This window comes from Mus musculus, chromosome 17 (assembly GCF_000001635.26).
Source record: "Mus musculus strain C57BL/6J chromosome 17, GRCm38.p6 C57BL/6J".
Taxonomy (NCBI): Eukaryota; Metazoa; Chordata; class Mammalia; order Rodentia; family Muridae; genus Mus; species Mus musculus.
In genome coordinates, this window is record NC_000083.6 from 65,975,791 (window position 1) to 65,998,154 (window position 22,364).

General features: G+C 40.8%; 1 protein-coding gene across 11 annotated transcripts in view; it reads right to left on the reverse strand.

Annotated features, from left to right (window-relative positions):
* The window catches only part of Ankrd12 (ankyrin repeat domain 12), a 113,102-nt gene that overhangs the window by 10,088 nt on the left and 80,650 nt on the right, over nt 1-22,364 (reverse strand). For 8 of the 11 annotated variants that reach the window (XM_006523393.4, XM_006523397.4, XM_006523396.4 and 5 more), the window contains 4 exons: nt 7,046-11,703; nt 6,282-6,359; nt 3,712-3,810; nt 231-374 (listed from right to left, as the gene is read on the reverse strand). In XM_006523393.4, the coding sequence (XP_006523456.1) occupies nt 231-374; nt 3,712-3,810; nt 6,282-6,359; nt 7,046-11,703 (4,979 nt within the window). The remainder of the gene's footprint in view (nt 1-230; nt 375-3,711; nt 3,811-6,281; nt 6,360-7,045; nt 11,704-22,364) is intronic. The other 3 variants (XM_006523399.4, XM_030249419.1, NM_001025572.1) reach the window with 1 other exon arrangement.

The window sequence follows — 22,364 nt, forward strand, 5'->3', positions numbered from 1 at the left end:
TTCTACGAAAGCATATTGAAAGATAGGCACACCACAGTTTTTTTTTTTGTTTTTTGTTTTTTTGTTTTTTTTTTCGAGACAGGGTTTCTCTTTATAGCCCTAGCTGTCCTGGAACTCACTTTGTAGACCAGGCTGGCCTCTGCCTCCCGAGTGCTGGGATTAAAGGCATGCGCCACCACCCCCGGCTTACACCACAGTTCTTGAAAGCACTGTATAAACTAGCTCTTTACCTGTGAGTCCAAGGGCACATTGTACACTTCTGCATCCAGTAAGACAGTACAAGCACTAAATGGCAGTGTTTGATTGGCCAGTGTTCTTGCAGCTCTGTAATGAACTCGCAGAACTTCTTGTTCATTGGATACAATAAGTTTTTCCTAGTTGAACACAGAATAATTTTTAGAAATCATAAAGTTGTTTGTGGAATTAGAAAAAATAATTTAAGCTACATTAAACTAATTAATCTTAATCATAAAGTGGCATTTTCTCCCAGGAGCTTTAAGAAGTTTAAGAATTCTTAGTGTTCTAGAAAAATCTTCCCTCTCCAAAATTGGCAGTTTCTTAAAATTGTTTTTTTTTTTTTAAAGTGTTAGAAGACTTTAAAGTTCTGTAAGGTTCTGGAGAGATGGCTCGGTGGTTAGGAGCAGCTGTTGCTCTTGTAGAGGACCTGAGTTCAGTTCTTAGTTCCTAGCACCCAGATGGAGGCTCACAACTGTCTATAACTCTAGTTTCAGCTGATGGAACTCCCACAGACACTCGGCATGTATGTGTGCACAGACATACATTTCAACAAATCCCTCATGCTTATAAAATAATAAATAAATCTACTTTCTACTTCCATAACATTTTCATTACATATACCAGGAATAAATCCCATATTATTAGCAGTCACTCCCCTTTCTTGCATCTCCTGGCTGTCAGTAGACTAACTTTTGTCTCCAGGAGTTTGTTTTGAGCATTCAGTTATCTGTAAATAAAGTTGTACATTATGTAGTCTTTTGTGCATGATTCTCCTTATTCTGTCTTACATTTTCAAGGCTTATCTACTCCTGCTGTGGGTGTGCACTAGGTATCTACTCCTGCTGTGGGTGTGCACTAGGTATCTACTCTTGCTGTGTGTGTGTACTAGATAGGTATCTACTCCTGCTGTGGGTGTGCACTAGATAGGTATCTATTCCTGCTGTGGGTGTGCACTATGTATCTACTCTTGCTGTGTGTGTGTACTAGATAGGTATCTACTCCTGCTGTGGGTGTGCACTAGATAGGTATCTATTCCTGCTGTGGGTGTGCACTAGGTATCTACTCCTGCTGTAGGTGTGCACTAGGTATCTACTCCTGCTGTAGGTGTGCACTAGGTATCTACTCCTGCTGTAGGTGTGTACTAGGTATCTACTCCTGCTGTGGGTGTGCACTAGATATCTACTTTGCTGAGGACAAATCCTATTCTACGTAGACAGCACACTTTATGTATGGCATTCTTTGGTGATCATTTAATCTGAAGGGTGGCAGACAATGCCACTTCAAAGCATGCTAACTTGGCATAATGATTATTTGAGCTGAAGTTGTTTTAAAAACAAATAGGCCAAGGGTACTGTGAGAAGGGACTAAAACCCCCATGTGAGAGATGTCCTCTATGCAGCGGGGAAAGGAACATTCTCACCACTAGAATCAGGGAGGCAAGACCAAGAGAACTCACGTAGCCTGCATCTTTCCAGTGCTTTCCTAGTTTCTCTCTGACCCAACATAAAGACACTTGGGTTTCGCCACATCTGTGGGTCTTCATTTCCGCATGCGGCTCCATGTTAAGTACAACTTTGCTCATCTGCTGTACACCACATTAATCTCAGGTTTAGACAGAAGCGTCACAATGGGGCTGAGATAACGTTCTCCCTCCCCCTGCGTTGTTATTCTTTGGGGTTGCTAGGAAAACACTGTCATCAACATTTATGCTGAAGCCTTTGTTCTGGATATGTATTTTTACTGTTTATAAGATAATATCCAGGAGTAACACTTCTGGGTAACAAATCCGTCACCTGCTGAGGAACAGCCAGCTGTTCACAGCAGTTGTCACCATTTTACATTCTGACCCACAGTGTCCGCTGGCTCCCTTCCCTTATGTACCCTCAGTGTGTTCCACTATGGCACCTACTGCAGCCACTCTAGCATGTGTGCACTCCCTTCTAATGTCTGCTCTGTCTCCTTATGTGTGTATCTGCCCTCATACACAAGTACGTTTGTGTACTCCCCCTGCAAGCTCATGCTTGCAGAGGCCGGAAGGGAGTGCTAGCTCTCTTCCAATGCAGTTACAGGTAACTGTGAGCTACAAATGTGCATGCTGAAAGCCAAACTCAGGTTCTCTGCAAGAGTATCATGCTCTCTTTGTGCTGCCGAGTCATGTCTCCAGACCCAGCTTAATTTTTATGATGATGTTATTTACAGAAATAAGCATACTCCTCTTTAGTGAGTCACGTATTCCAAACTTCCAGGCGTGGAACAGGCTGAGTCCTGAAGTAAATTATTTTGCATCTAGCAGACGTCCATCTGAAGACTCTAAGCCATCCTGATCCTGGCTACCGGCTTGGACTACTGGGTCGTTACCCTTGTATTTTCGACTTCAATGTCAACAAAGATGGCTCTGAGACCTATCCTGGCAAGGATGTCATGAGGACCACCTTGCGAGCAGCGGCTTGTAAGGACAGGCTAGTACATGTACACCCTGCCTCCTCTGTGCAAGGCAGTGTGCAGGGTCCAGTCTGTGCCAGAGCATTGCTCTCCCTCCTTGCTTCTCTCTGTAATCAAATGAACTCTACTCACAGAAATAGTTATTGCATATTTCTGTGAAACATAGCTTGCATCTTTTACAGACCACAAGCTTAAGAGGATATGGAGGTATATCTATGTTTTGTGGTTTTTTAAAATTTTATTTATTTTCTTAGAAAGGGTCTCACCATGTGGTTCTGGATCTTGTTATGTAGACCAGGCTGGCTTTGATCTACCCACCTCTATCTCTGCCTCTGCCTCTGGAGCTCTGAGAACAACGGTGTGAACCCCCACATGCAGCTCAGGGTTCTATTTGGTAAATCCACATGAACTTTCAGGATCTCCAGGATCATAAGGTTTTGTCCTTTCTAAGATGATTTTTTGGTTTACTTTCTGTAAATGTTTTGCCTGCATGTTTGCATGGGTACATGTCTGTCTGCTGCCTATGGATCCTTGGAGAGGAGTTAGGCGGATGCTTAGACCTGAACCCATTCCCTCCACAAGAACAGCAGGGGATTTCCTCAAACACTTGACTATCTCCCAGCACCCTTTGTCTTCTTTATTTCCTGTCAAGACTAACTCCTGAAAACAAGGTACTAAGTTAGCAGGCCCACCAGGATGAGTAACACAGCCTTTGCCATTAGCCCTGAAGTTGTTGGTATACCAAGCAAGTAAAGGTTAACTGACTATTCGAATACCACAAATGTAACAAATAACATATAACAGACATTTTAGATATAAAAGTACACTTCAGCATCAACTGTACTAAGGAAGCAACTGTCCTAAGATAGGCGTAAAATTCCCCCTTTAACCCAATGAGCAGAAGGTAACAAAGTCTCGGCAGTTCCTTACACAGTAGTAGACAGGCAACATCATAAAAAGTCACCATCCAAAGTTTTCCTAGATTTTAAAAATGGTTATTTTTTACATAATATATATTTGAGGGTACCTTACCCTTTCAATACTATGTTGCAAACGCAGTTTCATCCTTACTACTTCCTGTTGCCGAAAGAGCTCTTTAAGTGGATCTGACAGCGAAGGTGGTGGTGTGATCTAATTAGAAAGCACATATAAACTATTAAGTTTTTATCTACAATTAAAGTTTTAGTGCATAAAACCTGACATTTCATGAATTAAACGATACAGTTTTGGGATGATCAGACACTTAGGATTAATAGAGAGCATTTGCGAGTATCAGAAATGCACAGGGGTCACTGTTTTAACTTTCTTCACTACCGCTGCGACAAAACACTATGCAAAACAACCTAGGAGGGAAGGGTTTCTTTGGCTTATAGGTTACAGATTATCACTGGGGAAAGCCAAGGCTGGAACTAAAGACAGGAGCTAGAAGCAGAAACCAATGGATGCATGCTGCTTGCTGGCTTGCTGAGCTAGTTTTCTAACATAGACCAGGCCCATTCTCCGAGGGATGGTACCCACTCAGTGGGGTGGGCCTCCTCCATCAATTATCAAACAAGAAATGCCCCCAAAAGACATGCTCACAAACCAATCTTATGGAGAAGACTCCTCATTTGAGGTTCCGTCTTCCCAGGTCTATCATCAGCCTGACAAATGAAACTTATGACAATTAGGTTATGAGGGATCTGATCTAATCAATAGTTTAATCAAAATCAGTTGTGTTCAAAAAAAAAAAAAAAAAAAAACCGAGTAAACTACTGGAAGTCGGTGGGCCTGGCTAGGGAAGGTGAGGCGCCTTCCCTTCTCTTCCTGCTGCCATGAAGTGATGAGCTTTGTCGTATGTTTTCCCACTAACCCAACACTCTACCCAAAGCAATGGATCTAGAGAACACTCAATCTAAACACAGCAACTTCGAGCCAAATAAATCCTGTCTGCTTTATCTGCCACACCGAGTCTGTCTTTTGAAAATTGTCATTACACAATTGAGTGAGACTCTTTAGTCAGCTCTAACTGTCTAAAATCTCACGGGACATTCCACTGTGCTCAGACGTTTTGACTCTTAGGCTACAGCAAAATTTCAAAGAACAAATTATTAGGACTAAAAAGTTAATTACTACAGAGCTATTTTAGACCATCAGTCACAGGAAGAGATCACAGAGCCACACAGACAGAACAGGTGGTATAAAAAGGCAGTATTCTTGGAGCCGTGAACAGCCTGCTTCTGTAAGCAAGGCCTCTTTGCAGACTTGATAAGAGGAAACACAAAAAGCCTAGTGTTAATGAACTATCATATAAAAGTAGAGGAAACTATTGCTGAAGGGACCCTGATATAGCTGTCTCTTGTGAGGCTACGCCGGGGCCTAGCAAACACATAAGTGAATGCTCACAGTCAGCTATTGGATGGATCACAGGGCCCCCAATGGAGGAGCTAGAGAAAGTACCCAAGGAGCTAAAGGGATCTGCAACCCTGTAGGTGCAACAACATTATGAACTAACCAGTACTCCGGAGCTCTTGACTCTAGCTGCATATGTATCAAAAGATGGCCTAGTCGGCCATCACTGCAAAGAGAGGCCCATCGGACACACAAACTTTATATGCCCCAGTACAGGGGAATGCCAGGGCCAAAAAAATGAGAATGGGTGGGTAGGGAAGTGGGGGGGAGGGTATGGGGGACTTTTGGGATAGCATTGGAAATGTAATTGAGGAAAATACGTAATAAAAAAAAAGTAGAGGAAACTATACAATGAACTTGTGATTTTAAGATTTTATTGTATGTAATATCCCATGAAACTCTGTGCATAATCATTCAAAAATTATGAGTTCATTCCTAGATGGTATTACAATGGCCTATGCTTTCTGATTACATCCAGAGGAAGTTGGTAAAGTAGATAGGCTTGTCTGGGAACAACCATCTCTGACCCTGGGTACCCTCCCTTCTCCATAGGGTATTTTCCTTCCTGTGTCCTTGTGCATGACTACTACTGGCCCATTAGGAGAAAGGAAGTTATCTCATAACATTTGACAGTTTGTTGACTCCATTAGAGAACAGGGCATCGATTCCAGTGTTGGGATTAATGGTCTGCAGCACCAGACCCTGACAAAAGATACGTTTTATGATAAAACCCAGACCATCATAAAGAAACATGGGAAACTATGGTAACAATTTAGAACGTCGATCTTGTTTATCTTTAATATCTAGTTCCTAGCATAATGCTTAGTATATACTTGTTATTTGTATATGCAATATAACAAACACTTGAGTATGCAATATTCATGCATCTGAGTATCTAAGGTGTAATGAAGTCATCACACCACAGTGGCAATACAGAAAATGAGAAAAGAGAGGAGGCAAATCAAAAAGGAGGCAAATTTAGGGGCTTATTTTAGTTGATGGGACAGAAATAAGGCAGGGGAACCAGAAGAAATACAAGTACTTAATTAAGTCCATGAAGGGAGAATTTAATGAAGAGCAAGGTGGTCAGGATATCAAATCAGACAGACAGAACAAAACTAATCTAATGAAACTGACAAACAGCTCAGTGGTAGTTTCTACTACAGCATAATGGCTTGGGAATAGGAGATGAAAAAAACTGTCATACAAACCCTTTGGCACAAGCATGGCAGTGAAGGTGACCTTAAGGTTGATGAGCTGAGAAAATCAACCGAGATTCTCTCCCTTCTCTAAGAGAAAATTAATCCAATTATATTGAGCGGGTAAATATAGACCAATCAAGAAAGAAGACTGGAAAGGCAGGCAAATTTCTGAGTTCGAGGCCAGCCTGGTCTAAAGAGTGAGTTCCAGGTCAGCCAGGGCTACACAGAGAAACCCTGTCTCGAACCGCCCCCACCCCCCAAAAAAAAAAAAAAGAAAGAAGACTGGAAAACACTCACTAGTGAGAAGGAAGTGTTCACTAGAGAAAGGTTCCAGAGAAAATGAATTGATGGGGTCGAGTCATATAGAGGCATTAGTATTCAGAGAAATCAAAACATGGCTTCTTTAGAGAAGACACAAGGATAAGCAGGCAAAGAAATGCAAGCACACTGCATGATGCCTGAATTAGAAGCCACTTTGTAAAGTGTGGTCAGTCAGAGCTGACATGTGTGCTAAGTACTTCAAACTCTATGGAAAAAAAGAAGTAAAATATCTCAAATAACTGTATCTTGATTATATATTGAAGTGATACTTTGGATATACTGACTTAACATTAACTACTAGAAAACATAAAATGATCTAAGCAGCTGGCATTACACATTTCCCTCAATACTAGAGACTGAAGCCAAGGCCTTCTGCATGGGAGAGGAGTACACTACCACTGAGTTGATCCCTAGGAGAGTGCTGAGGTATTATTGAGTAACAAATGACTTACTGTAGGAATACAAATCTTGCTTAAGGGGTTTCCATCCAGGAGATAGGATCCATTAAACGTTACGTATTCATCATAATACTGAGGAGCTTGAGGGATAACGCTACATAGCAACTTGCGTTTTTCTTCAATTTTTTTTCTTATGTGCAAATATTCAAAATATGGATTTGCTCTCTCAGAACTGTATGGCTCAATCTCATCTAACTTCAGAGAATCTACAATGGCTGCTAGAGACTGCTGAGTTTTCTCCTTTGCTTGCAGTAAAGAGGGGCTCACTTGCACAGGCTGAGGAACCCGTGACACTTTCCTCTTCCGAGGATGGTGGATCTGAGGATCATCCTCTTCAGTGAGTCTGATTCGTCCCCTAGGGGAGGACTCGTTATCTTTCTCTGCTACAAGGGCACAGCCAGCAAGCATGGGCTTGCTTGGATTGACCACTGTGCTTGCTTTGTTTCTAGTCACTCTTTGAGGGGTCTGGTTTTCAGTTTTATCGTCTTCGGCATTTTCTTCTAGTTCTACTTTACTAAGCTGGTCATATTTATGCATCTCTGGTTGGGCCGACTGCTGTGAATGGTTTTCCACACTTGATAAGGTGCTCTGCTGAGATTCTTCATCTTCAGTGGAAAGCGAGTACTTTTCGCTGTCAAGACCATGCTTTGGGTTATCCTGTTCATTCAGGTTTCCTTTTGGCAGCCCTGCATTCATCTCATACAAATCAGAATCACATTTACTCAACTGAGTTAAGACCAAACTTTGTAATTTGTTTTCCTTTTCATGTGAAATGATTTGAGTATCATCTGGGCCCTTCTCAATTTCCTGGCTATTGGAAGACTTGTATGTGAGTTTGCTAAATGCATAATGTGTGTTTGGCTGAGCAGTATCACTCCCATTGAAGTCCTTTTCTGATGGCAACACAAGCAAAGTATTGGCCTTCTCAAAGCTTGGGAGTGCTTCTTGCACAGTGCTTTCAGAGTAAGCTGGTAAAAAAGAATTTGTCTTCTGAATGTCTGCTAAGACAAATGTATTTTCCACATCCTCTGGAAAGTTATTATCACTATCTAAAACAGAACTGGCCATCTGAGCTGCACTTTTCTGTTGTAAAACACCTGGCTCTTGACTGACAACATATGACAAAGACACGGGTTTCGGAACAGAGTCAGCACCTGCCAGTGGTTGGTTGGAAAAAGAGCAGGGCTGAGGTGAAGACAGAAAGGATGCTGGGTCCTGAGCACATGAGTTTCCTGGCAGTTCAGGCTGGTGCGGAGGTAAGCAGTCAGTATTTTGTTCTCTTAACATTTTGTTTTCTGAATTATAAAAACTCTGAGCAGAGGAATCTTGATCAGATATATTAGAATCTGGACAGATGAAGTCATTGGTGCTTAAAGACTCCAGTTTATCAACAGGCGTCTCCCATGATTTACTTGGAATCACTCCAACCTGATTAGACGGTTCCAAATGCATCGAACTGTCAATCAGTGTACCCACAAGAGTTGCACTCTTGATTACATTTACATCAGATGAAATATAGCTGCTGTTTGCAGACCTCGTTGGAGAGCCTGTACAGTTAGGATGTAAGTCAGACACATGCGAAAGGCCCCTCTCAGGTACTGCTGAAGACACTTCAGGCTTGGGAGACAGACAGGTCTCTCTGGGAACAGCTAAGTTGCCTTGACTGCTTTCTTCTGATACTTGGAAATGTTTTATGGGCTCACAGATAACTGAGGGCATACTGCATCTTCTAATTTCTACAGCAGGTCTTACCTCATTAGTAATTAGTTTAACATCTTCCACAGAAGATGACCTGAGATGGCACACTGGAAGTCTGTTTGTATATGGTGGTTTAAGTCGGTCTGGTAGTTCAGTGAGACCCTCCAGCTCTCTTTCATAAAGAGCTGGAGATTTGGCATTTGGCAAAAAAGGTGACTGAGAAAATGACAACTGAGATTCCGAGCCCTCTAACATAAAGTCAGAGTCATACTCAACGAGAGGCCTTGGGGTTGTCACTGTATGGCAAGAGTCTTCTGAACTAGCAACAGAAAGCATGGACACAGACCTAGAGCTAAGACCCAGCCTCTCACCTTCCGACCTAGGAGACCGGTTGGAGCCACTCTCTGAAATGTAGGATGGCTTTCCTAAATTCAATACATTTCTGTTGTCAACAGATTGTGAGCGATTACTGCCAACATCTTTAGATTGTTTCTCCTTGCTATAAACATCAGTCAACTCTGAACTTCTTGACCTGGTAAGTTCTTTACTTTTGGATTCTGTGGGTGCATGTTTTGTTTTTTCTTTATCTTTTACTTTAAGTTCTAAACAAGTACGATTGCGTAATCGTTCTTTTTCCTTTTGCTTAATTTTTTCCTTATGTTTTCTGTGCCACTGTTCTATTTCTAGGTCTTTAAGGCTAAGCATTCGTTCAAAACTTGTCTGCATTAAATCATCATTTACTAACCTCTTTTCTTTAGGTCGAGTATCTTTTGATGCTGGTGATAATTTAGGTTTAAGCTTCTCTGTTTCAGATTTTAGTCTGATTAAAGTATTTAGCTGGGCTTTATCTTTACGCTTGTCTCGCTCTTTGTATCTGTCTATATCCTTTTTATCTTTCTCTTTTCCATCTGGAGTTTTCAAAGGCTCATCTCTTGCCCTTTCTTTAAGGGACAGAGCTTTCTCATGCTGGGTTTTACCACTGCTGTCTCCTGTACTGGACTTTCTCTCTTCCTGCAAATGTTTCAAGTTAGTTACATTTACACTTTCTTTATCTCTAAGTTTCTCCTTCTTCTCTCCTTCCCTGTCTCTGTCTTTAGTTCTGACCTTCTCTGATTTGGAATACTCACTGCTGTCAGATTGCTTTCTTTTCTCTAAGTGCTTTTCTTTGTTTTCTGCTAAGTACCTCTCTCGTTCAGGTTTCTCTCTGTCGTGCTTTCTATCCGCCTTTTCTCTGTTCCTCTCTCTGTCATCAGTCTTTCTGACAGTGTTTTTCAGCTTCTCGCTGTCCTTGTGGCACCTTTCTGTCTGGTGTGAGTACAGCTTGTCCTTCTCTCTCACTCTGTCAGTGCAGTCACTGAAATCCAGCTTCTCTCTTTCTGACTTATGTTCATGTTTTATCTTCTTTTCTTTTTCAGAAAATTTCCTCTCGTTCCTGTCAAGCTCTTTCTCCTTAGTCTGAAAGCGCCGATCAGACTTTTCCCTCTCTTTTGTGTGTCTTTCTTGCTTCTCAGCATCCATTTCCTTTTCTGATGAATGCAGCCCTGCAGCTTCCTGGCTCACACTGACACCCACCGAACAGCACTCGGCCTCCTTCTCTGTGGATACACTGTCTTTTTCTTCTTTCGGATCTTTTACCTTTTCTTCCCTAAGAGATTTTTCATTTTCCTTTTTAGTCTTTTCCCGTTCTTCTTTAAAGTTCCTTTCTTTTGAGACATGCTTTTCTTTAGCTGACCTATCATCTTTCATGTTTTTTTCCATTTTTGTCTTTTTTTCTATTATGGACTCATGTTCCATAGTTAAAAAGAGATCCTCAGTTTCATCACTTTTAAAAAAATTTTCTTTCCAAAACTCTCTGTCAAATTCGATGCTCCTCTGTAGCTCTTTAGCATTGTCTTTATTTTTATATTTTTCCTTTTCACCTTCAACTTCCTTTTTGTGCTTTTCTTTATCCTTCTCTTTATGTTTTAATTTATGTTTTTTTAATGTTTTACCCTCTTTATCCATCTTCTTCAGTGTGCAGTCTGAGTTTTCAAATGCTGGATTATGATCTTCATCTTTAATTTTGGCATTTGATTTTTCACCAAACTCTATGTGAAAATCTTTCTGCTGTTTGTTTTTTTCCTTGTGCTTATAAGATTTGACATTTGAACTTTCAGGTTCTGCATTATCATACCGAGTGAGATCAGGCTGTAATGACATTTCAGAACTTCCTGGGGATATGCATGCTTTCGTGTGTTCTTGCTTCAGTGGTGTCTGTTTTTCACTTAATCCACAGGAATGTTTGGGAGATTTACCAGTGGAAATATGAAATAAGTGTAATGAAGTATCATCCTTTGGGCTAAAAGATTTCCTGAAGTTCCCCTCCTCTCTGTATTTTTCTGAACAATCCAGCGCAGTATTAACTGTCAAGGTTGCTATCCTGCTATTTTCTTTCCCCTCTTTTTCTTGTTTCAGCTCTTGGTTCTCTTTGTTTTTATTCTGATTTTTTAATTTTCTTTTAACTTTGCCTTTCTGTTTGTATTCATATTCTTTTTTGGCTTGCATATCAGGATGTGATGATTCAGCAACAGAACAAGCAGTAGAAATCTTTCTGTTCTGAAGACCCTCTTCATCAGAGCTTTCAGTACTGGAGCACAGAACCCTTGACGGCTTCTGTTTTTTTGTTTTAAATGACTTAGAATAGAAGGTTTTCTCCTGTTTTGCAAACAGACCACTCCTTTCTGCTTCAGATTCATTCTCTCTCCGCTGTTCTTTCCTAAGAATGTGCCTGTCGTCAATCATCTTACTTATCTCTTCTTCATCATCATCTTTGAACTCATACTCATCCAGTGCAGAAGGCAGCGGGGCTTTGCTTGGGAGGATTTTACTGCCACAGACGAAAGAGTCTTTCTCTGTCTCTGAGTCAATATTTTCATCAACACTAGAAGGATTTACAGACTGAGCCTCTTCTGAATCTACAATAAGAAAAGAAAACATAGCTTATACCATAAATACATCAGACAATTCAGGTAAACTTATCTTACACATATCAGCCAGAAAAAGAAATATCGAAGAGTCAAAATACCGTTGTAGAGTTTGTACAAGGGCTTTACAGCAAACATCCTTTATGATGAGACGCTTGACTCTGTAAAAGCATGTTAAACACAGTGTGTTTATTAAACTATACAACATGAACATAGACACATAAATAGAGGGAGGGCAACAGCAGAGGCACCTGGAGTCAGGAGAAACAGTCACTGTGCTGGAAGAGAATAGCTTGCCTACTGTTCTTTGACTCATTTCACTAAACAAGACTAAGAACTACTAAATTGAAACATTTTCTTTTATGTATTTGAAGATATGTATTAGCAGAACTTTATGCTGTTGGTTAGAGTCAGCCAAAAGACCCTCACTCACAAAGACCACAGATACTGACATCGCTGCAAACCGCAAGAGGATTTTTATTGATCCAGCGTGTTGCAGAGCCGCCCCCCGCCCCAAGCATGCAGGCAAGAGGAGAGACCATGAACAAAGAAAGAACACACTTTTTATACCTTGTAAGGGGCAGATTTAGGCAACAGGGCTAGCTGGCTTATTCTCATTGGTGTAGCAAGTAACCCTTTCAGGCACTGGTTGGTTTGCACAGGGTAAACCTTTGGCCTAGTGACTCACTCTGCCTGCCCTTATGGTGGGTTGTTATGATTGATCAACAAAGCAGCAGTACATTTTCAACTTATGGGTCAGCTATTAATGTCACAGCTATTAACATCATGGAGAATCCTAGCGACAAGGTCAGGGCGGTTTGTGGTTTTTCTCAGAATTCGGTGTGGGGCAGAGTAGGGGAACTGCTAATCTTGTTGTGGCAGCTGCAGGCTTAGTCTGGTCATTCTGACCACTGGTTTGCAAAGTCCCTTCAGAGGGGGGAAGGGGCTGGGTGGTCTTGAATTTATTTTGGATTCTACAATGCTTACCACAAAGGCCAATAATTTAAACAATAGGAAGACTTTAACTATACTAGAAACATGGAGAAAAAACTTAAACCAGACTCCAATTACATAATAAGATTCTAAGATATGTACTTCACCAAAAGCACTACTCTGTCCCCTGGTTCTTTTATCTACAGTGTAGACCTACAACAATAGGAGACATAGTCTCATTTCCTATATAGTACTCAATACAAAAGTATTATTTTATTATAGGTAAGCACCAGGCATGAGAACAAACACCTTTTAATCCCAGCACTTGGAATGTTGAAGAACAAGGTTAGTTCTAGGCCACTCTGGTCTACACAGTGAGTTCTGGGACAGCCAAGGCTACATATTGAGACCTTGTCCAAACCAAACCAAATTACAGTCAAACTGTTGAATAAATATGGTCAAAGCCTTGGTTGAATTTATTTCACTGTATTTTTCTTTTTAATCAAAAAGAAGCTTTCAGCCAAGAGTAGTTTTTAGCTCATGCCTATAATCCCATACTTGTTGAGATGGAATAAAAAAATCAAAATTATGAAGCCGCCTGGGCTACCTAGCAAGACTCCATCTAAAAATAAAAGCAACCACTTCGTCCCCACAACAAAACAACATTTTTGTTGGACATGAAGACTATTGAGTTCCCAGGATCCATCTGCCTCCTTTAATCTCGGTACTTGGGAAGCAGAGGCAGGTGGATCTCTGTGAGTTTGAGGCAAGCTTGGTCTATATAGTGAATTCTAGGCCATCCAAGGCTACATGCTGAGACTTTATCTCAGAAACAAATAAAAATAAAATAAAATTATAGCCAAGTTGTTGTAGAAATATAATCAAAGCCTTGGTTGAATTTATTTCAGTGTGTTTTTAAAGGGCTACAGACACAACTGCCTTGCTTGGCTTTTACATGGGTGTTGGTGATTTAACCCAGGTCCTCTTGCTTTTATAGCAACCTCACCCTCCCTACCACCCACCCTTCCCACCCCCACCCCCACCCCCACGTTGTGCACTTAGGGCCTTTAACTGAAACAATTATAAGACTATACAAAAGTCTGCTTGGTGGTGACAGCAGTGGCAGTGCATGCCTTTAATCCTAGCACTCAGGAGGCAAAGGCTGGCAGATCTCTTAGATCAAGGTTATCCTGGTCTACAGAGTAAATTCAAGGACAGCCAGAGCTACAGAGAGAGACCCTGTCACAAACAAACAAACAAACAACCATTAAGAAGGACTATAAAATGATTACTGAGGTATCTGACCCGGGGGAGAAAAACAAATCAATTGTAGTAGTAATTAAATGCTTTATTTAATATTAAAAAAGATTAGTATTGCACACTTACTCACTTATATTACATTTCATTTAATCTGGCTCTGTATATCACCAGAGGTGCAAGGCAATCATCAGTGTCACCCAGATGCAAACCCTGAGACCGACCACAACCACCTACCTGCTGGTGCAACCGTGGCACAGTGATAGGACAGTAACCAAGAAAGCACCGCAGCTGAAGGGAAAAATATGACTGCGGTGCTGCTAATACCAATAGATCAGCCTCCCTCCATCCTCATCAGAGAAGCTTTTCTCAGTAGATGGGAATTTAGAGCTCCACAACTGAACAATGTGCAGAGAGCATGCAACTCTGGAGCACTTAGTCCTAAACAGGACATCTTCATCAAGTCCATCCCCTCAAGGATCAGGGATCTATGCTCAAGAAGAGGCAGAAAAACTGGAAGAGTCCGAGGGGGTGGGAGTCTTCAAGACACAACAGGGCTGCTGCACAAATGAACTTGCACGAACTGTGACCACAGGCACATGTTCTGCACATGCTTACACCAGGCAGGGTACCACTCCTAACCAAGATGCTATTTATAACTGATGCCCTCTGGCAAAAGGAAAACAAACCAGTTTTCTCTAATGTGTGCCAATGGGTTTATCAACCCTATTCCAGGTTAGCATGCCCAGGGATAGCGGCTGACACAAAATGGACTCCATGATGGTGGTTTTGTGGGCTTTTAGTTTTGTTTTGGAATTATCTTCTTACTAGTTTTTTGTTTTTGAAGGTAGGAAGAACACCGAGTTGGGTAGGTAGGGAAGTGGGGAGACCTGGGAGAGTTGCAAGATGGAAAAAACATGAGCAAAACATACTATATGAAAAAATTTTATTTTTGAGAATTGTTTTGGCTATCCTGGGGTTTTTTGATTTTCCATATGAAATTAAGAATTGCTCTTTCCATGTCTGTGAAGAACTGTGTTGGAATTCTGATGAGGATTGCATTGAATCTGTAGATTGCTTTTGGTAAGATGGCCATTTTTACCGTGTTAATCCTACTGATCCATGAGCATGGGAGATTTTTCCATTTTCTGAGGTCTTTGATTTCTTTATTAAGGGACTTGAAGTTCTTGTCATAAAGATCTTTCACTCATATTATTTGTGGCTATTGTGAAGGGAATTGTTTCCCTAATTTCTTTCTCAGTCTGTTTGTCCTTTGTATAAAGGAGGGCAATTGATTTGTTTTAGTTAATTTTATATCCAGCCACTTTGCTGAAGTTATTTATCAGCTGTAGGAGATCTCTGGTCAAATTTTGGGGGTCAAGTATGTATACTATCGTATCATCCGCAAATAGTGATACTTTGACTTCTTCCTTTCTAATATGCATATCCTTGATCTCCTCTCGTTGTCTTCTGGGAGAATCACATTCTTGACTTCAAGCTACTACAGAGCAACAGTGATAAAGACCACATGGTATTGATACAAAGTCAGATAAGTTAGAGCAATGGAATCTGAAGATCAGAAATAAACCCACACACCTATGGACACTTGGTCTTTGACAAAGAAGCCAAAACTGTACAGTGGAAAAAAGAAAGCATCTTCAATAAATGGTGCTAGTCTAACTGGCAGTCTGCGTGTAGAAGAATGAAAATAGACTCATATTTATCACCTTGCACAAAGCTCAAGTCCAAGTGGATCAAGGACCTCAACATAAAACCAAATTCACTGAATCTAAGAGAAGAGAAAGTGGAAAAGAGTCTTGAACACATTGGCACGGGGGAAATTTTCCTGAGCAGAACACCAATGGCTCAGGCTCTAAGATCAACAATTGATAAATGGGACCTCATGAAACTGGAAAGCTTCTCTAAGGCAAAGGACACCATCAACAGGACAAAACAGCAACCTACAGATTGGGAAAAGATCTTTACTAACCCCAAATCTGACAGAAGACTAATATGCAAAATATATAAAGAACTCAAGAAGTCAACCTCTAAGAAACCAAATAATCCAATTTAAAAATGGGGTACAGAGCTAAACAGAGAATTTTCAACTGAAGAATATCGAGAAGCACTTAAAGAAATGTTCAATATCCGTAGTCAGCAAGGAAATGCAAACCAAAACGACCCTAAGATTCCACTTTATACCAATCAGAATGGCTAAGATCAAAAACTCAAGTGACAGCACATGCTGGCAAGGTTGTGCAGAAAGAGGAATACTTCTTCATCGCTGGTGGGATTGCAAGTTGGTACAACCACTCCGGAAATCAACCTGGAGCTTCCTTGAAAAACTGGAAATAGTTCTACCTGAAGACCCAGATGTACTCTTCTTGAGCATGTACGCAAATGATGCCCCACAATATCACAAGGATCAGGTATGGGGGGAAACAGGAGAGAAGCCTAGAGGGCCAGGAGAATAAATGGAAATATGCACCTGAGGGGGTGGGGATGGGGGCAGAGTGAATCTCTAGAAAGTCCCAGAGTCCTGGGATGTGAGAGACTCCCAGGACTCAATGGGGGTGACCTTAGCTGAAATGCCCAGCAGTGGGGAGAGAGAACCTGAAGAGACCATCTCCAGTAGATAGAAAGGGCCCTAAGTGGAGGGACAGGGTTACCAACGCACCATCAAAATTTCTGACCCAGAATTGTTCCTGTCCAAAAGAAATGCAGGGACAAAAATGGAGCAGAGACTGAAGGAAACACCATCCAGTAACCAGCCCAACTTGGGATCCATCCCTTGCATAGGCACCAAACCCTGACTCTATTACTGATGCAATGTTGTGCTTACAGACAGGATTCTGGCATAGCTGTCCTCTCAGAGGTGCTACCAGCAGCTAAGTGAAACAGATACAGACACTTACAGCCAACCATTGGACCGAGGTTGGGGACCCCTGTGGAAGAGTTGGGGGAAGGACTGAAGGAGCTAAAGCCCCCCCCCCCCCAATAGGAAGACCAACAAGTCTCAATTAACCTGGACTCCTGGGAGCTCCCAGAGACTAAGCCACCAACCAAAGAGCATACAGGGGCTGGTCTGAGCCCCCTACCCCCTTACGTAGCAAAGGAATGCCTTGTCCGGCCTCAGTGGAAGAATATGCATTTAAGTGAGGGTGGGTGAGGGAAGTGGGGGGTGGGAGCACGCTCTCAGAGGCAAAGGGGAGAAGAGGAGGGAGGATGGGGTGAAGAAGTCTTGGAGGGGGTAGTGGGAAGGGGGAATATATTTTATTTGGAATATAAAGGAAACAATTAAAAAACAAAAACAAACAAAAAGAAAAAAATTAAAGATATTGAAATGTCATGGTTACCATTATCCTGTTTTTTTTTCTTTTTAAAAATTTTTATTAGATATTTTCTTCATTTACATTTCAAATGCTATCCCCAAAGCCCCTTATAACCTCCCTCAACCCTGTTCCCCAACCCACCCACTCCTGCATCCTGGCCCAGCCATTCTCCTGTACTGGGGCATATGATCTTCACAAGACCAAGGGCCTCTCCTCCCATTGATGGCCGACTAGGCCATCCTCTGCTACATATGCAACTACAGACACAACTCTGGGGGGGGGTACTGGTTAGCTCATATTGTTGTTCCTCCTATAGGGTTGCAGACCCCTTTAGCTCCCTGGGTACTTTCTCTAGCTCCTTCATTAGGGGTCCTGTGTTCCATCCAATAGATGACTATGAGCATCCACTTCTGTATTTGCCAGGCACTGGCATAGCCTCACAAGAGCTAGCTATATCAGGGTCCTGTCAGCAAAAATCTTTCTGGCATATGCAATCATGTCTGGGTTTGGTGGTTATATATGGGATGGATCCCCGGGTGGGGCAGTCTTAGATAGTTCTTCCTTCCCTCTCAGCTCTGAACTTTGTCTCTGTAACTCCTTCCATGGGGATTTTGTTCCCCATTCTAAGGAGGAATAAAGTATCCACACTTCGGTCTTCCTTCTTCTTGAGTTTCATGTGTTTTGCAAATTGTATCTTGGATATTCTAAGTTTCTGGGCTAATAACCGCTTATCAGTGAGTACATATCATGTGTGTTCTTTTGTGACTGGGTTACCTCACTAAGGATGATATCCTCCAAATCCATCCATTTGCCTAATAATTTCCTGAATTCATTGTTTTTAATAGCTGAGTAGTACTCCATTGTGTAAATGTACCACATTTTCTGTATCCATTCCTCTGTTGAGGGGCATCTGGGTTCTTTCCAGCTTCTGGCTATTATAAATTAGGCTGCTATGAACATAGTGGAGCATGCGTCCTTACTACAAATTGGAACATCTTCTGGGTGTATGCCCAGGAGAAGTATTGCTGGATCTTCTGATAGTATTATACTCAATTTTCTGAGGAACCGCCAGACTGATTTCCAGAGTGGTTGTACCAGCTTGCAATCCCACCAACAATGGAGGAGTGTTCCTCTTTCTCCACATCCTCGCCAGCATCTGCTGTCACCCGAGTTTTTGATCTTAGCCATTCTGACTGGTGTGAGGTGGAATCTCAAGGTTGTTTTGATTTGCATTTCCCTGATAATTAAGGATGTTGAACATTATTTTAGGTGCTTCTCAGCCATTCAGTATTCCTCAGTTGAGAATTGTTTAGCTCCGTACCCCATTTCTTAGTAGGGTTATCTGATTTTCTGGAGTCCAGCCTCTTGAGTTCTTTATATATGTTGGATGTTAGTCCCCTATCCGATTCAGGATTGGTGAAGATCCTTTCCCAATCTGTTGGTGGCCTTTTTGTGTTATTGACATGTCTTTTGCCTTACAGAAGCTTTGCAATTTTATGAGGTCCCATTCGTTGATTCTCAATTTTACAGCACAAGGCACTGCTGCTCTGTTCAGGAAAATTTCCCTGTGCCCATATCTTCGAGGTTTTTCCCCATTTTCTCCTCTGTAAGTTTTAGTGTCTCTGGTTTTATGTGGAGTTCCTTGATCCACTTAGACTTGAGCTTTGTACTAGGAGATACGAATGGATCAATTCACATTCTTCTACACGATAACAGCCAGTTGTGCCAGCACCATTTGTTGAAAATGCTGTCTTTTTTCCACTGGATGGTTTTAGCTCCCTTGCCAAAGATCAAGTGACCATAGTTTTCTGGGTCTTCGATTCTATTCCATTGGTCTACCTGTCGCTGTACCAGTACCATGCCATCTTTATCACAATTGCTCTGTAGTACTACTTGAGGTCAGGCATGGTGATTCCACCAAAGGTTCTTTTATCATTGAGAATAGTTTTTGCTATCCAAGATTTTTTTTGTTATTTGAGATGAATTTGCAAATTGCTCTTTCTAACTCAGTGAAGAATTGAGTTGGAATCTTGATGGGGATTGCATTGAGTCTGTAGATTGCTTTTGGCAAGATAGTCATTTTTACTATATTAATCCTGCCAATCCATGAGCATGGGAGATCTTTCCATCTTCTGAGATCTTCTTTTTCTTTCTTTCTTCAGAGACTTGAAGTTCTTATCATACAGATCTTTCACTTCCTTAGAGTCACACAAAGGTATTTTATATTGTTTCTGACTATTGTGAAGGGTGTTGTTTCCCTAATTTCTTTCTCAGCCTGTTTATCCTTTGTGTAGAGAAAGGCCACTGATTTGTTTGAGTTAATTTTATATCCAGCTACTTCACTGAAGCTGTTTATCAGGTTTTGGAGTTCTCTGGTGGAATTTTTACGATCACTTACGTATAATATCATATCATCTGCAAATAGTGATATTTTGACTTCTTCCTTTCCAATTTGTATCCCCTTGATCCCGTTTTGTTGTTTAATTGCTCTGGCTGGGACTTCGAGTACTATATTGAATAGGTAGGGAGAAAGTGGGCAGCTTTGTCTTGTTCCTGATTTTAGTGGGATTGCTCCACCTTCTCTCCATTTAGTTTGATGTTGGCTACTGGTTTGGTGTATATTGCTTTTATTATGTTTAGGTATGGGCCTTGAATTCCTGATCTTTCCAAGACTTTTTTTCATGAATGGGTGCTGGATTTTGTCAAATGCTTTCTCAGCATCTAACGAGATGATCATGTGGTTTTTGTCTTTGAGTTTGTTTATATAGTGGATTACACTGATGGATTTCCGTATATTAAACCATCCCTGCATCCCTGGAATAAAGCCTACTTGATCATGATGGATGATTGTTTTGATGTGTTCTTGGATTCAGTTAGCAAGAATTTTATTGAGTATTTTTGCATTGATAGTTCTCTTTCTTTGTTGGGTCTTTATGTGGTTTAGGTATCAGAGTAATTGTGGCTTCATAGAATGAATTGGGTAGAGTACCTTCTGTTTCTATTTTGTGGAATAGTTTGAGAAGAGTTGGAATTAGGTCTTGTTTGAAGGTCTGATAGAACTCTGCACTAAACCCATCTGGTCCTGGGCTTGTTTTGGTTGGGAGATTATTAATGACTGCTTCTATTTCTTTAGGGAATGTGGGACTGTTTTAGGTCATTAATCTGATCCTGATTTAATTTTGGTACCTGGTATATGTCTAGAAATTTGTCCATTTCATCCAGGTTTTCCAGTTTTGTTGAGTATAGCCTTTTGTAGTAGGATATGATGATGTTTTGGATTTCACATGTTCTGTTATGTTTCCCTTTTCATTTCTGATTTTGTTAATTAGGATACTGTCCCTGTGCCCTCTAGTTAGTCTGGCTAAGGGTTTATCCATCTTGTTGATTTTCTAAAAGAACCACCTCCTGGTTTGGTTGATTCTTTGAACAGTTCTTTTTGTTTCCACTTGGTTGACTGCAGCCCTGAGTTTGATTATTTCCTGTCATCTACTCCTCTTGGGTGTATTTGCTTCCTATTGTTCTAGAGCTTTTATGTGTGCTGTCAAGCTGCTAGTATATGGTCTCTCTAGTTTCTTTTTGGAGGCACTCAGAGCTATTGAGTTTTCCTCTTAGGACTGCTTTCATTGTGTCCCATAAGTCTGGGTATGTTGTGGCTTCATTTTCATTAAACTGTAAAAAGTCTTATTTCTTTATTTCTTCCTTGACCAAGGTATCATTGAGTAGAGTGTGGTTCAGCTTCCAAGTGAATGTTGGCTTTGTATTATTTATGATGTTATTGAAGATCAGCCTTAGTCCGTAGTGATCAGATAGGATGCATGGGATAATTTCAATATTTTTGTAAATGTTGAGGCCTGTTTTGTGACCAATTATATGGTCGATTTTGGAGAATGTGCCATGAGGTGCTGAGAAGAAGGTATATCCTTTTGTTTTAGGATAAAATGTTCTGTAGATATCTGTTAAATCCATTTGCTTCATAACTTCTGTTACTTTCAATGTGTCTCTGTTTAGTTTCTGTTTCCAGGATCTGTCCATTGGTGATAGTGGGGTGTTGAAGTCTCCCAGTATTATTGTGTGAGATGCAATGTGTGCTTTGAGCTTTATTAAAGTTTCCTTAATGAATGTGGCTGCCCTTGCATTTGGAGCATAGATATTCAGAATTGAGAGTTCCTCTTGGAAGATTTTACTTTTGATGAGCATGAAGTGCCCTTTGTTTTCCAGCCTTTCTCTCTGAGGTAGTGTCTGTCCTTTTCCCTGAGGTAGGTTTCCTGTAAGTAGCAAAAAGTTGGGTCCTGTTTATGTAGCCAGTCTGTTAGTCTATGCCTTTTTATTGGGGAACTGAGTCCATTGATATCGAGAGATATTAAGGAAAAGTAATTGTTGCTGCCTGTCAGTTTTGTTGTTAGAATTGGGATTCTGTTTTTGCGGCTGTCTTCTTTCAGGTTTGTTGAAGGATTACTTTCTTTCTTTTTCTAGGACAAAATTTCTGTCCTTGTGTCGGTGTTTTCCCTTTGTTATCCTTCGAAGGGCTGGATTTGTGGAAAGATACTGTGTGAATTTGGTTTTGTCATGGAATACTTTGGTTTCTCCATCTATCATAATTGAGAGTTTTGCTGGGTATAGAAGCCTGGGCTGGCATTTGTGTTCTCTTAGGGTCCGTATGACATCTGTCCAGGATCTTCTGGCTTTCATAGTCTCTGGGGAGAGGTCAGGTGTAATTTTGATAGGTCTGCCTTTATATGTTACTTGACCTTTTTCCCTTAGTGCTTTTAACATTCTATTTTTATTTAGTGCATTTGTTGTTTTGATTATTATGTGTCGGGAGGAATTTCTTTTCTGGTCCAGTCTATTTGGAGTTCTGTAGGCTTCTTGTATGTTATCCTAAGTTTTTTTTTTTTTTTAAAACCATTTTTAGTTTTCAACCTTTCAGAATTTAAGATAGACTTTATAAAATTGTTTCTGACACACAAAAAAATTCCTGTAAAGTTATTTAACTCAACTTATTCTCAACATCTTATTTGGAAAATAGGAGGAAAATAAGATGCAACTGTTAAATTTTATGTTATTTTATCTTTCTTGTCTATAAAAAAAATTCATCCGTATTTAATTTTTAGCAAAAACCTTTAAATACAT